The sequence below is a fragment of the Mugil cephalus genome, chromosome 10 (genome assembly GCF_022458985.1).
Source record: "Mugil cephalus isolate CIBA_MC_2020 chromosome 10, CIBA_Mcephalus_1.1, whole genome shotgun sequence".
NCBI classification, from domain to species: domain Eukaryota; kingdom Metazoa; phylum Chordata; class Actinopteri; order Mugiliformes; family Mugilidae; genus Mugil; species Mugil cephalus.
In genome coordinates this window covers 26,078,744-26,093,950 of record NC_061779.1, presented here as the reverse complement: position 1 = coordinate 26,093,950, position 15,207 = coordinate 26,078,744, and the positions used below count along the sequence as shown (strand labels likewise).

Sequence of the window (15,207 nt, the reverse complement as noted above, 5' to 3'; positions counted from 1 at the left end):
TTCTCTACAGAGCTTAAAATAAATCCTCTGCCCCTTAGAAACGGCAGGGATTTCCTTATCATTTTTCAAGGAAATGGGAGCATGTTTCCACATTATCTATGTGTGTGTATGTGTGTGTGTGTGTTTGTTTGTGTTCCATTTTGGAGTGCAAATTGTACATGACAACTTTTCATCCGGAGTCTGTTAACTTATTATTTTCCGCATAATCACCCCAGATTTGATTTAATGAATTTGAATGCAGCAGGAGAATCCTTTGCAGCTGACTTTACACTTTGGTTGTCTTTTATTGAAAAAATGTCATCTCAAGTTAAAGATTATTAGCTCATTTATGTTTTTGAACTGCAGCCCATTAATGTGGAAGATGGAAACACACAGATTTTACAAGGTGTTTTCATCTTGTCATTTCCACATTTATTGGCAGTGGTTCCCTCAGGAAACCCTTCATGGATTTCTGACATTTATAATGGATTGTGAAGTGGATCTCTGCTGGATGGGTTGCTGGCTAGGGATTAGACTTCTGATGGCTAAGGGTATATTATGATCTGGTAATAGTACATTACCTGCATGTGAATACATTATCTACGAAATTACATCTGAGCCATAAACCTTACACCAAGTATAGATAATATAGTATGAGCATTAATTAATCAAATCTGTGATGGTTGTCATGGTATTGACTTTTATACAAAGTAATCCGCTTTGGTTTTCTTTGTGTTTCCTGTTTGTATTTTGAAAGGTTCTTCTTCATTGTTTTATGTCTTGATTTACTTCCTGTTGTTTTTCCTACGTTATCTTTGGATAAGGTTGTAAGTTTGATTGGTGAAATGTTAATAAACAACAACTTGTCCCTGACCTTAATAAAATACATAAGTTCATAAATATATAGTTCAATATAAGTTCAAATATAGTCACTAGAAGTGGGTATTCTACTACAAAAACTGATGTTTTGGTGAAACTATACACTACCAGTATAAAGTTTGGACACACCTTCACATGCAGTTCAATGAGAACGTGTGTGTTGTGGTAGTGGTAGTGTATACAGTAACTTCTTTTTAAAACATATTGCTGTTGTGTAACAACACCTCAGGGCCTGGACAGTGTGTGTATTACAATCCTTTTCCATTGAGCAAAATACTGGTCAGATCAAACACTTTGTTTTAAGCTGGTGTTAACTGTTAATTGTATATTTTATCTGGGGAACTGCTGTGCCAATTATGACTAAACCGCACTGAGTGGTATCATATTTCATAAAACTTGTGAAAGGAGGGATGGAAGTAGTGTTATTTATAGAAAAGTAATGGTGCTAAAGAAGAAAAGCGGAGAAGTGATGTCGATTTGAAGTGAAAAAAAGCTAAAGCTGCATTTTCTGGTGTTGTTATAGTGTGAGCGGAGGTTGATTTTCTCTCATGATGAGAAATAAAATCAGCCTTCCTAGATTTAAACCCCATTTAGGAGAGTGAAGGCGAAACAGAACCTCAACACGGGACCTTATTACTGAAATCTGTAAGTGTGTTCATCATTTATTAGATTACACACATTGCTTGAGGCTAAAGAGCTGTTTAATTGGGCGTTAGGGGTTTAGCTTTGGTTAAATCTAATTCATGTGTTGTGTATACTTTACAGCTTGAACACAAGACCAAACAGATTGGTGATAGGTAAGGACACTTGTCTTGGCTTCATTTCACATATACCATGCTGCTGGGAATATTCAGCAATGCACCGTATAATCTGTCCAACATATGTACTACTATTTCCTGCTGAGGATACATTTGCTTAAAATGACCTAAAGATGAAAAGGTATAGCTGTGAGATGATTATTAGTGTTTCTTTTAGTAGAAACTGGAGTGGTTGCAGTAACTCAGAAAGTTGAGTGTTGGTTTCTATGACCTGAGTTTACAGTCAGAAAACTACAACAGCAGGTGGATCTCTGACACCGAGATGACTCAAATTTCATCCTGTTGATCTCACAGAACAACCGAGAGAATAACGTTATTAAAAAAGAAGGAATCGTCCCGGTTTGACAGGCAGGTGATTGATGGGTGCTAAAGGGAGGTGAGCTGCCTGCTTTAAAACACAATGTAGCTGTCAACAATGCACCATGCAATAAAATCACAGGAACACGGACACAGAGACGACCTTCAGTGTGTCAAAGAATACAAATAACCAGTGGACTATTGAGTGGGAATCATCTCAAAGACCTTCAGTGACTGATTGCTTGTGACTCAAATGTTATTTAGGAGGTTTCATTCAGTCAAAGCTAATGAAGTTCCAAATAGATATTGTTTTATTCAGTTAAATAAATGAAAAATACACATAAAAAGACAGATATCCTACTAAGAAATTTAATTCAGTTTAGTTTTATGTTGCTGCTTTATTTCTATCTTTAAAATGTCTCTACAAGTGTTGATTTTGGGAGCAAAGTTGGCACACAGTTGGCTGTTTATTTTGGGTTGCTGCTGGAATGTACACCTCCACAAGTTGGCGGGGTTAAAATAGCTCGGAGTAGAAACCAATAATGTAAAATAATCTAAACCTAAACGATGTACATGAAGTCAAACATCATATTTAATATTTAACTGAAAATGACTTTCAGTGAACTCACATGTCCATGGATGTCTGCAGACTCGTTTTATCACCCCTGGATTACTACAGCCATCTTCAGCTCCTGCTTTTTGTCCCTTTAGTCTTTAGTCGCCCAGTGTTTAGTTGGTCCAGTGTTAAGTGGATTGCAGCTCCTGATTCTGCCATATTGTTTGTCAAGTCTTAGCTTTTGTTCTTTTTATGAAAGACATCTCTCCAGATAGATTATTTTGTCGTTGATAGATTATTTTGTTGCTTTAAGCCTTAAACCCACTTGCGTTCTCACCTCTTTATCTCTCGTTTTCACAAACAACTCCGATTCAATCCAAACGGCAACACGCTCAGACAAATGCAAGCTCTTTGTGCATGAAGTAACACTGACATTGGACCTTGCGGTTGCAATATCTTATTTTAAATGAATGTGGTGAAGCTTGAAGAACAAATGTAGAATTGTTTAAACACTACTTCAAACACAATTTCACCCATTGTTGCCTGGGACCTTGTGAGGTCATGTTTCTGTTTTTGCAACCAGCCTGGGATCAAGAAATGTAAAGTTTAGTTGAATTACAAGAAATGAAAACCTTCACTAAGATGTGAGTTAAAATTACTACCGTTGCACTCTCAGCTGCCTCACCTTCAAACCCTCAAATGCAATGTCCCGCAGCATTACTATAGAGGAGCCGGCACTAGAGAGAGGCGGCAGCTCCAATCTGACGCCCTGATGGTCTCGTGTAATGCAGGACTGAGTTCAGAATGGAATCAATTTTACTCTGAAAGCATCTGAATGAAGCGGTGTCTTTGGGGAGTGTCAGCAGATGGTCCTTGAGCTCTTTGTAGACGTTGTGGGGATGGTGATAATGGCAGCAGGGTCTTAAATGTTTTATCTCCATCTTTGTCCCTGCAGCCTCTGAGATCATCCTCCACAGACAAGATCTGAACTCTCTGCGCTCCTCTTTCTACAGCAGAGATAACAATTCACCCTTATGACATTATTCTTATGATATAATACAGTACTGTAACTCTGCTGCTGCTTCAGACGTGAAGTGATTGCTGCACTTTATTTTATACGGCCCATGTTTGTGGTGAATTTTCATCAAGTGCCACTTGCAGATCTGATGTTTTACTTTTCAAAAGAGATATATCTCAAAAACTACATGCTGGAGTTTTATAGACAGCAGAAAGTGCTGCTTTGAAATTCGGATGGTTGTATGAGTGAAATAACTCATTCATTGTGATTTGGTATTTGCTAAAGTCATCATCAGGTGAAGATTTTGGTTTATTTTTTGGGATAACTTTGACTGTTTCTTCCATTGTAGGTTTCATCTTTGGTTTGTGGAAAGCAACAGAAAAACAAGGTCTATCTCTTCGCTCAGTGTGAACGGTGTCATTTTTAAAATTATTTTCTCCTTTCACATTAATCTTTAAATGCCAGTTTTTACTCCTTTAGGGAAAATAACCAAGTGTAGAACTGTCTGACATGATTACTTTAGGAAATACTCTTGTTTCTTTTCCCCTTGAGATTTACTTTGACATCTGGCAGGCTAATTATTTCATCTTTCTATCCAAACCCCCCCCCTCAAAAAAAATCCTCTCCAGAGCCAATTAAGTTGGAACTGCTTACGGCCTGTGATTTGGTTCTTCTGCTGCCTCTGGTGTATTTTACTTCACTTCAAGTCAGGGCACAAACTTCAACTTCACCGGCACTCCTCTAGTTTATCGTCCCAAAGGCAACACTCCAGGAACAATATCACGTTTAAGAGTGTTTTTATTTTTTTATTCTAAGAAGATTTTCTCTTATCTTCACTGTGGACAAGGAAAAGAATTTACAATAACAATGAACCTAGACAGAAATTCTGCAGCTTTCAGCGGTAGATAGAAGGAAACAGAAGTAGTCACATTACAAGACACAAAGGAAACTGTAATAGAAGGGGGCAAAACTAACATCGACCTATCCAGGGTGTACCCTGCCTCTCGCTTAATGATGTGTCTAGTTGCTGAGATATGACTAAAAGCTAGTGAACCTAGTACAAAAAAAAAAAACATCTCCTGTATCCCAGGTCAGGTAAACTTTAAAAAAATGCACACACAAGATATGTGCTTCAAACTGTACAGGAATAGGTGCAGGAATAGGCATGTCTTTAGAAACAGATTGAATGATCTCAGACTAAAGTTTATTTCCTTTTTTGAGAAAATATAAATTGCACACAGTTTTCCCTGGTTAAGAAAATACATTTTGAATAAATGAATTAAGACATTATAATAAAAGGAATGTAGGATCCCACTGGCACAGTATCATTAGTGAGACGTTAGTGATAATCTGACAGTGTTCAGGGTCTAATGCGTGAAGCATTAATAACCCCCCTGACTTTTGCTTCATTGACAACAGATGAAAGTTTAATGGTCCTTGCAGTGACTCCTGAGGCATAGAAAAGATAGAGAGAAGATAAGACCAAGACAAACGGTGAAGATATTTAAAACATTACAGCAAAGAAGACATATAATATAAATAATAGGTGAAGATGGAACATGTTCATTAGCAGATTGACAGAAGCAGATGTGCTTGCAGCCAGATGCAGTTTTAGGAAGGAAGTTGAACCAGGCTCAAAAAAAACTGGACAAAGTAGATTGGAGAAATGTTGCCTGGTCTGACAAGTGTAACCCCTCCCTGCACCTGTCACTCTAAGACAGGGTTAATATCAAACAGGAAATGAGGACCAACTCTAACTCTAGACTCGATGAGGAGACTACTGGTATCTACTCAACTAAATTTTGATTTAGATCTGTAATGTCTACCCCAAATAACACACAACAGACTGAAAGTTTAACGGAGGTATATTATACAAAGATCTTTCAACCACAATTGAACCCAAAATACAAAAAAAAATACATAAGATACAAGTAACAAAAACCTCTGAGATCTCAGGTACTGAAAAGCAAACTGTCCCAAAAGTTCAAATGAATAAAAACTAGGAAAAAAAATGGAAAAATGGGCCCAAATAAATAAAATAAAACGAGTGCACTCAAAGTCCTACTGCCCTCTTTAACAGTGAACGTCCAATGGTAGTATCACGGTGAAGATGAAGATGTGGATGGAGATATGGATGACCTCACGTCCAAGGGAAAGTAGCCACTGGGATGGAGATGGGGATGGATGACAGGGTAGGAACCAAGGACTGAGGACCCAGGCGAAGGACTCAAAAAAAAAACAGCCTACACAACCATGCAGGAAAATTATCTCATTTAGTCCATAATAAAAAGGTCAACTCGAATGTAAATAAATAAATGTACTACTTCTCAGTGTAAATTTCACTTTTCTTCTACTACCATGAATTTTTAATATCTATCTTAACTCATAGTAACCAAAACATGAATTCACATAAACATTTCAAAATAACTCTGTTTCCCTCCCTCTCTTTTTTAACATAACTCATATTATTCACATGAATTACATTAACTTTACTATTCACAACAGTACAAAACACCATTTTAACTCAACACACTCACTAGCTTAGCTGCATGAATTTTTTCTGCCGAGGCCTAACAACTGATTCAGCATTACATTAGCCTGCACCAAGCCTACTATCAAGAGTTTCACTCACAGTAATAAAAATAACAACACAAGATTCATAAAGCACAAAACATAGTCTTCTGACACTAATACATTACTCCAACCTGTTTCGAGTTTATCCCGACTGGTTTTAGAGAGAGTTCAAGGCTAACTTAAGTTATTTTCAGTGTTTAGCACTCTGATAGCAAATTAGCATGCTAATGTAAACATCGATCGTTACTCACCAGGAAAATCAATTGTTTACACAGTTTACGTCGTCCTACTCGAACTCGCAGCTCGCTGATAGTCTCTTCTCGTTTAGTTTCATGACTTCTGAGTTTTTTATCATTTCAATTCTAACTTTTCCTCATTTTTCTCTTCTCACATCTACACACGCACCATGCATCGGTCAGTGGACTTGCAAAGATTTGCGCTAAAGTACGATGCACACACCTGTCAGCTTTTGGCTCACTGAAAACAGCGCTCAACAACTGCCACCTCTGTTAAAGGGGCAGTAACACATAAACAGTTTTTTTTTTATAGGAGAAGATGTTTTTACTGCTCCACTCTTGTGAAAATTAGTCATGCATTTAATTTTGAGGGAAACATTTAGAACATAAATAGATCATATAAAAATACATTTCCAAAGCAACTACAATTAACTGGGGTTTAACTAACCCTGGTTACACAAGTCTCGATCTCAGCTGTGACATTCTGATGGCAGGATCTGAATTTGGCGAAAACAACATGAAAGCATGGATCCATCCTGCCTTGTATCAACAGTTCAGGCTGGTGGTGGTGTAATGGTGAGGGGGATATTTTCTAAGCACACGTTGGGCCCCTTAGTACAAACTGAGCATGGTTTAAATGCAATAGCCTACTTGAGTATTGTTGCTGACCATGTCCATCCCTTTATGACCACAGTGTACCCATCTACTTCCAGCAGGATAATGCACCATGTCACAAAGCTCATATCATCTCAAACTGGTTTCTGGAACATGACAATGAGTTCACTTTACTAAAATGGCCTCCACAGTCACCAGATCTCAATCCAATAGAGGAACCTTTGGGATGTGGTGGAACTGGAGATTCGTATCATAGATGTGCAGCTGACAAATCTGCAGCAACTGTGTGATGCTATCATGTCAATATGGACCAAAATCTCTGAGCAATGTTTCCAACACCTTGTTGAAAATATGTCACAAGAATTTCTGAAGGCAAAAGTGGGTCCAACCTTATGTGTACCTAATAAAGTGGCCAGTGAGTGTACGTCATCTCAGCAAAGTTGAGCAGAGTTGAATGTGTTCACAACAAAAGACTGATTGGTTATGGGGCAACTATAAGTACTATATCAGACTATGGAGTTAAATTCCAGTTAAATAAACAGTATTTAATAGCGCAGATAAACAATCTAGTAAACACAGAGCAGCTACAACATTAAAACCACTGACTGGACCATCTGATGACAATCCACAATCCACAAGACCAGGCCAGACACCCCCCAACCCTCAATACTGAATACATGAAGTTGATCTTTAGTGGTTTAGGAAGAACTGTCCTCTAAAGTGCTTCGGAAAAATGAACTCAGGCCACAGGATATCAGCCTGTACTGACCCGACTGTCATTGCGCTTTAGAAACACCAATGAGATGTGTGCAGCAATTGTTGCTTTTAACGAGGGTGTTGTTGTAAGAGCCAGCCTAGATGGAGAACCACTATAAGTGTGTATGTGGTGTGGGCCAAATGTGAACACCCGTTTTCTTTAACCCTGAACATGAAGAGGAAAAAGAGAAATGAAAGTGACAGTTCAAAAATGGATGCCTGTCGCCGAGACGTAAGCCATCATCACTGTTGATCACAGTACACAACTGTAATTGGATGGGATACAACATAAAGCTATTTTGCAGGTGGAGATGGGGGAAATTTGACCCTAGAAATTTTGCACATTGCTCTGGCCTTGATGTTGAACTTTGTGAAAAGTAGCTCCTCCCCTATATATAACAGACATACTGCATGTACCTGAATGAATCACATACTTTCTGACTATGACTAATCTGTGACAGTTACCGTCTAAAACAATTTAAATATCTTTGTTGGTTCAGGTATGAGTTCAAAATGTTAAATTGTTGTTATATTAAATATTCAGCATCTTTCTCTCTCTCTCTCAGGTGGTGTGTGTATTGCTCAGTCTCTGAAGATTCCTCGGGAGCCGAGGCCCGGCGAGTTTGATAAAATAATCCTCCGTCTGCTGGAGACGCCCAATGCCCGCGCTGTCATCATGTTTGCCAACGAAGACGATATCCGGTAAAAATGTTTTCCCTACACACCCGGTCAAAACACATTGATTAGTTGATAATTGTGAATACCCTGAAAAACATCTTCAGAAGGATGAAGGCTTTGAAAGTTATTATTACTTTCATGATATTACAACTCAGTGAGAAACAGACACACAATTAGTTCATAAAATACTGCTACTGTTAAAGGCTGTAAAGAAGTTTCACAGGGGTCCAGATTCTTGAAGGAGAAGCCAGTTTGCCTGGTTTCATAAATGTTTGATAAAAGTTGAAGGTACTGAACAAACCTGGTTAGGTATAATATTCAGGGAAGAAATAACCCCAAACGGTGAATTTCAGCATGAGCTTAAACTTCTGGTATCCAAAAAATGTAATAATAATAATAAAATCTACAGCTTAAATCAGCTTTCTTTGAAATTTTCTTTCAGTTTTGATTGAATACAGCAGCTGAGGATCCTCTTTTTCTCTTTTGAAATCTCTAATGTTCTGATTCAGCTTATGGGAACTGTGGATAAAATGATGAAGATGTGATATATTGCCAAGTAAAGAAATATCTTCCATGATTATCTCAACTTAACAAAAAGAACACAATCAAAACAAATTTTAAATAAGCTCATTTCTTATTGTGTATTTAAAGAGAAGGTGGTTGTTATTTGTTATTACATATGGACAGTTATTTAGTTGACATTTTTTTAGTTATTTTTTTTAATTAATAAGTGATTGTTAACATAATAAATAATTATGGATTTTATAAAGACAGGATCTTAATGAACATCTTTTTATTTTTTATTTATTTATTTATTTTTTTTTAATAAAAATGCATGCAAGATATATCACATAAACTTCGTAATTCCCTCAATTATATATTGACCCAACTGGTGGACGTGGAGGGGGAGGAAAATCTATGCACTATGACACAAGTTATCCAGTGAACTCCTTGGCTTTTTAAGTCTGAATGAATTTTAAGTTATTTATGGTTTTGAGTCAAATATCTCCACAATTATTTGATGGACTGCTAAGAAGTTTTGTTCTGATATTCTTGCCCTCCTTTAGCCATCGTTAGGACCAAAATGTCAAACTAACAACATTCCCATCAGTCTCAGTTCCTCATGGTTGTGGGCTTGTGTGTTCAGTGCTCTCTATAAAATGTTGGCACGCTAACAAAATTAAGACCATAATCATGAACACTGTACAGTACATGGTTAACTGAGTGTAGGCTCTTGTTCCATTTTCATCAGAAAAGACAGATGCAGGTTATATTTCAGAGAAAATGAGAACAAACTGTCCTCTCCCTCTGTGGCTGTCTCATCTGTCCCTTGTGACGTTAACAGACGAATCCTGGATGCCGCAAAACGCAACAACCTGACTGGTCACTTCCTGTGGGTGGGCTCTGACAGCTGGGGCTCCAAAATATCTCCCGTGGTCCAGCAGGAGCAGGTGGCCGAAGGCGCCATCACCATCCTCCCCAAGAGGGTGTCTGTGGATGGTGAGGAAGGAGGCATGCAGCATAGCATGTTGTGTAGCAAACAGCACCGTGATGGTTACACGTTCTCTTTCTTTCTACAGCATTCGACCGTTACTTCAAGAGCCGCTCTCTGTCCAACAACCGCAGGAACGTCTGGTTCGCTGAGTTCTGGGAGGAAAACTTCAGCTGTAAGCTGGGGATGCACGGCAAGAGACCTGGCAGCCCCAAGAAATGTACAGGTAGGAGGTCAAAGGTCAACACGAACTTTATTATGTCAGCAGAAATTTTCCTTAATTCTATCTTCTTTTTTCTGTGTCCTCTTTCTCCTTACCTCTTCTACTTTTCCACATTCTACTTTCTTTTTAGCATCCTTCTTTTCTTCCCTCCCTCTGCTGCTCTCAACTTCATCTTTTGGTCCCTTGGTTCTTCCTGTCCCTCTTTATTTGTTCATGTGCTTCTCTGCCTCCTTCTGTCCTTATCACACTTTCTTCTTTCCCTCTGTGGCCCAGCTGTGGGCCAAAGATACAGCAGTTTTATTTGGTTTAAAATGCCTTTGAGGCTGATTTGCAGTTTTGGGCTAATATTCACTTGGCTCAAAAATCTAATTATTAACTTTTCTCTTTATGATGTTTTGGACACCTTCAAAAAACTGTTTGCACATCAGCACACAGACAGCACCTATATTATTCTCCCTGAAGCAACAACCAAAAATGTCATCGGGACAATTTAATATGTTCCAGAGATTTCACTATGCTCTCGCCCCAGAGTCAAGAGCTTCCCAAACTAGAAAGTGATTTGGTTAAATTCTGTGTTCCAGGCTCACAGCGATTTCAGGGGGCGGTACACCGCGGAAGTCACACAGTGTATTCCACAACAATAATATCAAGATATTTAGATTAGAATAACGAAGTAGCACCTTATGGGTTAGGAAGAATGGCACATTTCAGTGTTATTTTACAGGAGCACTCTTAAGTAATGGAAAGAATTTAGATGGAACAAAGTTTAATATCTAAAACAACCAGGAAATTCAGCTGTGAAATGTGGCGATAAGATAAGAAAATATTTTACAAAGAGATAAAGACAAAAAATGTCTCAAAACAGTACAATTATGTCAAAACAATACTTAGGTAGGACCACAATGCTAAACTCCATTACACATACAAGTCCTGTTTTCAAATTATTAGTTTTTTTTTTTGTTTACATGCATACATATCATTTTACTGTTGTACTTGACTGATACGGAGTTAGCTTTAAATATTGTATTTATAGTTACGTTTTCGTCCACTGGTTCTTAACACTGGGGCTGTGTCACAAGATAAATCTTAGTAGTTGTGAGGTTAAAGAGAGATGAAATAAATTCTGGAACAAGATCCAAGTACAAAGCAGCAATGCATTATAAGTAAAAGTACTCTTCTATTTACGTTTCTACCTCTGTGCCTGATACATCACCATCCTTTGATGCATTAGAGTTTTAATGGTCTTTTAATGGTTAATTTGCATCTTTCCCCCTTCCATTTTTTTTTTTTTTTTTTTTTTATTGGATCTTTGGCTCTCCACAGCCTATTCATTCTCATCCACAGTAAATTTTGTTGCTATTTAAGGCTTAAAAATATTTATGTGGTTGTGTGGTGTGGAATTGTATGAAAAAGGTAACCAACCAAACCAACGGCACAAAAGAACACTCAAAACAAACAAGGCAAGAAAGCGATAACACTCTCACTGAACTTTTGCTTTTCCTCACATGCCATCTCATGGCACTGGGCTCAAGCACCTGGTATCCTGGTATGCTTCTCCTCCTTTGCTTTTCCACCTTTTCTGTTCATCTCTGTGTGAGGACAAATAGAAGTTGCTGATAGCTGTGTCAGCCACGCGGTCTGATCAGATCCATGTCTGCCTCTTCTTCTTTTTTTTTTTTTTTTTTTTTACAAAGGGAATGAGTCATCAGACTGTGACAGCCTGATAAGAAAAACCTGCACAGCTTTTGCTGTAAGTTGAGCCGTGTGATAAAGTCATAAGGGAAGCTGCTGGAAATGTCTTCCTCTCAGGATGGTTTGGGATTTATGTCACTGTATAAAGTTTTGCAATAGTTCTCTTAACAAACATGCTGTGACACCTTAGTAGTGTTAATAGATGAATAATTTTTGACAGTGCAGGACAAGAAGCCAACAGACCCACCCTGGGGAATCAGGATGTACGTTCTTTGTTTACCAGTATGCTAAACAGATTATGAAAGCAGCTCCAGTCTCTCTAAACTTTCACCAGGGTTTAATGTAGTAGACTCACACTATATATAAATGATGTAGGTTGCTTCTTTTTCCAGTCATGACAATGAGGCAGATAAGTCACATTTGTGTGATAGAAAGCGTCTAGCTGTGGCTACTTGAAGGCTGAGTTTTGATGTACAAAGGGTTGCCATATTTCATAAAACTTCTCCATGCATTTAATCTTTTGCAATTTGCTGAAAATAAGGACATCTCAGATCCCAGCCTCATAGGACGGAAGAGAAGAAAAAATCCAGCAAAGCCGTCTGGCTAATAGGACCAGGAAGCTGTTAATGCAGCTGGATATAGAAAGGCCTGGAGTACCTGCTGGGTAACATGGACCAGATCACACATTTGTCCCTCTTCAAACCTCAGTTGGTAGCTACCTATTTGTGGTGACCAGGAACAGCCCACGAGCATTGCTATTTCAGTAGCTGTACCAACTCAGCTTGTGACTTGCCTCTTGACAATTTCCTCCTGGTTTTTATGTCTGTCCATTTTTTTCTCCACTGCACACACTGAGTATGAGACCCAACTGTTCACTCACCTTTCACACAGCTGAGACCATACAGCATGTTTCATTGTTATGAAATAATCAGCATTAGAATCTGTTAACACAAAAAGGAAAGGAAATGCATCATCCCCTTTAACACATTCACATGGGTGGGGCGCTGTGGCTCAGTGGGCAGAGCACGAACCCTCTCTCCACGTACCAGAGGGTTAGCAAATGAATGCGTCAATGGATGTGTCAGTGTGTCTGTAAAGCACTTTCAGTACCAATAGGCAGAAATGTGCTATAAAAGTAAGCATTTAAATAGCAATTTACAATTTACACGAATTAGAAAAAAACTTAATGCTTATGCTTAAGTGAGCGTCCGTAGAACCTGTATGCTGTTTTTCAATGGCTGTCCATGTTGCAGTGTTAACAGGCTCTGTTGTCATTACTATACTCATCCTCTATTTATATTCATGAGATGGATTTGTGACTGCCGACGACTTCCAATTACCATGCTGGATAATCATTTTGGGGACCACCCTCTCAAGCTTGGGCCACAAAACATCTGAAACACCTTCACAGAATAATTAATCCGGCATTCACTCGGTCATGCTGAGTGTAATAACTAATATGAACCAGTGTTTGTGGGGAACAAATGGGTATTCATAAGGGTCAAACGATCACTGTGCTTTAAGTTACATTCTGGTTGGTGAGATTTGCTGGATTTATGAAGGAGATGCTTGAGATGCCATCTCTTTGATAGGATTTACAAAACAAGTCAAAAAGAGAACTTAAATGAGTGATCAGATAGAAAGATATATCTGTGCAAGCCATTCAGACTGAGCCCTATAACTACAACAAAAATGTAGATTAGTTCATTAGCTTGTGTTCTCAGAAAACACAGCTTTACTTTGACTAATGGATTTGCAGAAGGCCCAGGTTAAACCTCAGTAGACACTGGCAACTACTGTTCCTAAATTACCACCACAACTAATAATAAGGTTCTTCATGTCGTTTCAACATCAGGCTGTCTTCTGTCAGAAGGGCCGTTTCAGTCTTCACCATGACAAAAACCTAACAAATAACTTCATCTGAATCCTTATGTATATTTTATTACGTTGTATTACTGATGTTCTTTTGAGTCTTGATGTCTTCGCTGCCTCACCGCCGGCAGAAAGATTCCGATTTGTTGCCATGGTAATAGCTGTCTGGAAAAGACTGCAAAACACTTGCATCCATCATCTTTGGCATTATTGGTGTTAAATCCAGATGACTCTTTCACACCTTTTAAATTGTTTGATTTTCTATCACCTTGACACCTCTGCAAAGTCATCAACATTTTTTTATAGATAAAACATCAGGTTGTCAACAGATCAGAGTGACTTAGTGTGGATTCTGACATACTCTGAATCCATCTCTGCCTGTAGCACTGAATTTCAGGTTTAGTAGTCTGTGGAGTTTTAGAGAAAGTGGAAGAATATAAATGCATCCAAAATCACTTTCTAGCATAGGAACTGATATTAAAATTGTTTTACTGAAAAATTCAGCTGTATTGACTGTATACAGTCAAAATTGTAAAATGGTCACTAAAGATAAAAGCATTTTGTATTGTGGTAGGTCTCACTTGTGCCTCCAATCGGTGAATCAATCAATCAATCAATCAATCAATCAATCAATCAATCAATCAATCAAACTTTATTTATATAGCGCTTTTCCTTTACATTACATTACCCTGCCCTAACCCACTCCTAAGATAAAATAGAGTATGGCTGAGCACTTAGAGACAAAGTGAGGAAACACCTTTCTTTTGGAGTCTCCACACCGAGAGGTGTCACAGCCCATGGCTGCAGAGGACACCGCCACAGAGGCCACCTTGACCCAAATAGACAGGGCCTACACCATGAAGCCCTGGAGTAGGACCCCCAACCACCCAGGCCAGGACAACCCATAGGATGGCTCCCCCGCAGGCCAGACACAACTCCATGGAGGATCTTCAAGATGAAGGACCTCCTTTCAAATAAAGCAACTGCGATACACTCATGAATTCTACAAGACCCCTAAACGTTTCCACCGGTATCTGGCAACAAGCTATTAGCAGATGATCTTTATAAGTTTCTGTAAATTTTCAGCTGGAGTCCCTGTGTATCTGATTGTTGTTCCAGCAAATCCCCCAATACCCTGTTGGTAGTTTGTCTTGTTAGGTACCAGCAACTGCTGACTCTGAAAGGATGCTGCCAAAACTGGTATAGTGTAATTTCAAAACTGTTTAAAAAGACTGGTTAAAAGCTAACAAAAGGAAGGTGAATCTGATCTGAAAAGAATGATTGTTCTCCACTCGTGTCCAGCACGCTGCTGAGTCTCTCCCTGCTGACTGTGCCTGCAGCGGCAGCATGTAATCCTGCCCAATTCAGGAGGGCTTCCTCTGTGGAACAGTGGGCCACTGAGGGCCAAATCGTTTCCAAACATGTCCGACACACAAAATGGGATTTGCGGAAGGTGGTGGGGCAAATACCTGTGAGCATCAGCCCCCCTCCAGCTGCAGATAGAAGTGAAACAACAGAAGAA

General features: G+C 38.8%; 1 protein-coding gene across 1 annotated transcript in view; it reads left to right on the top strand.

Moving 5' to 3' along the window:
- LOC125015513 (metabotropic glutamate receptor 8-like) overlaps positions 1-15,207 on the top strand; it is a 113,612-nt gene that overhangs the window by 60,326 nt on the left and 38,079 nt on the right. Inside the window, exons 4-6 of the mRNA XM_047597455.1 lie at positions 8,295-8,430; positions 9,752-9,906; positions 9,987-10,124. Of these exons, the coding sequence (XP_047453411.1) occupies positions 8,295-8,430; positions 9,752-9,906; positions 9,987-10,124 (429 nt within the window). The remainder of the gene's footprint in view (positions 1-8,294; positions 8,431-9,751; positions 9,907-9,986; positions 10,125-15,207) is intronic.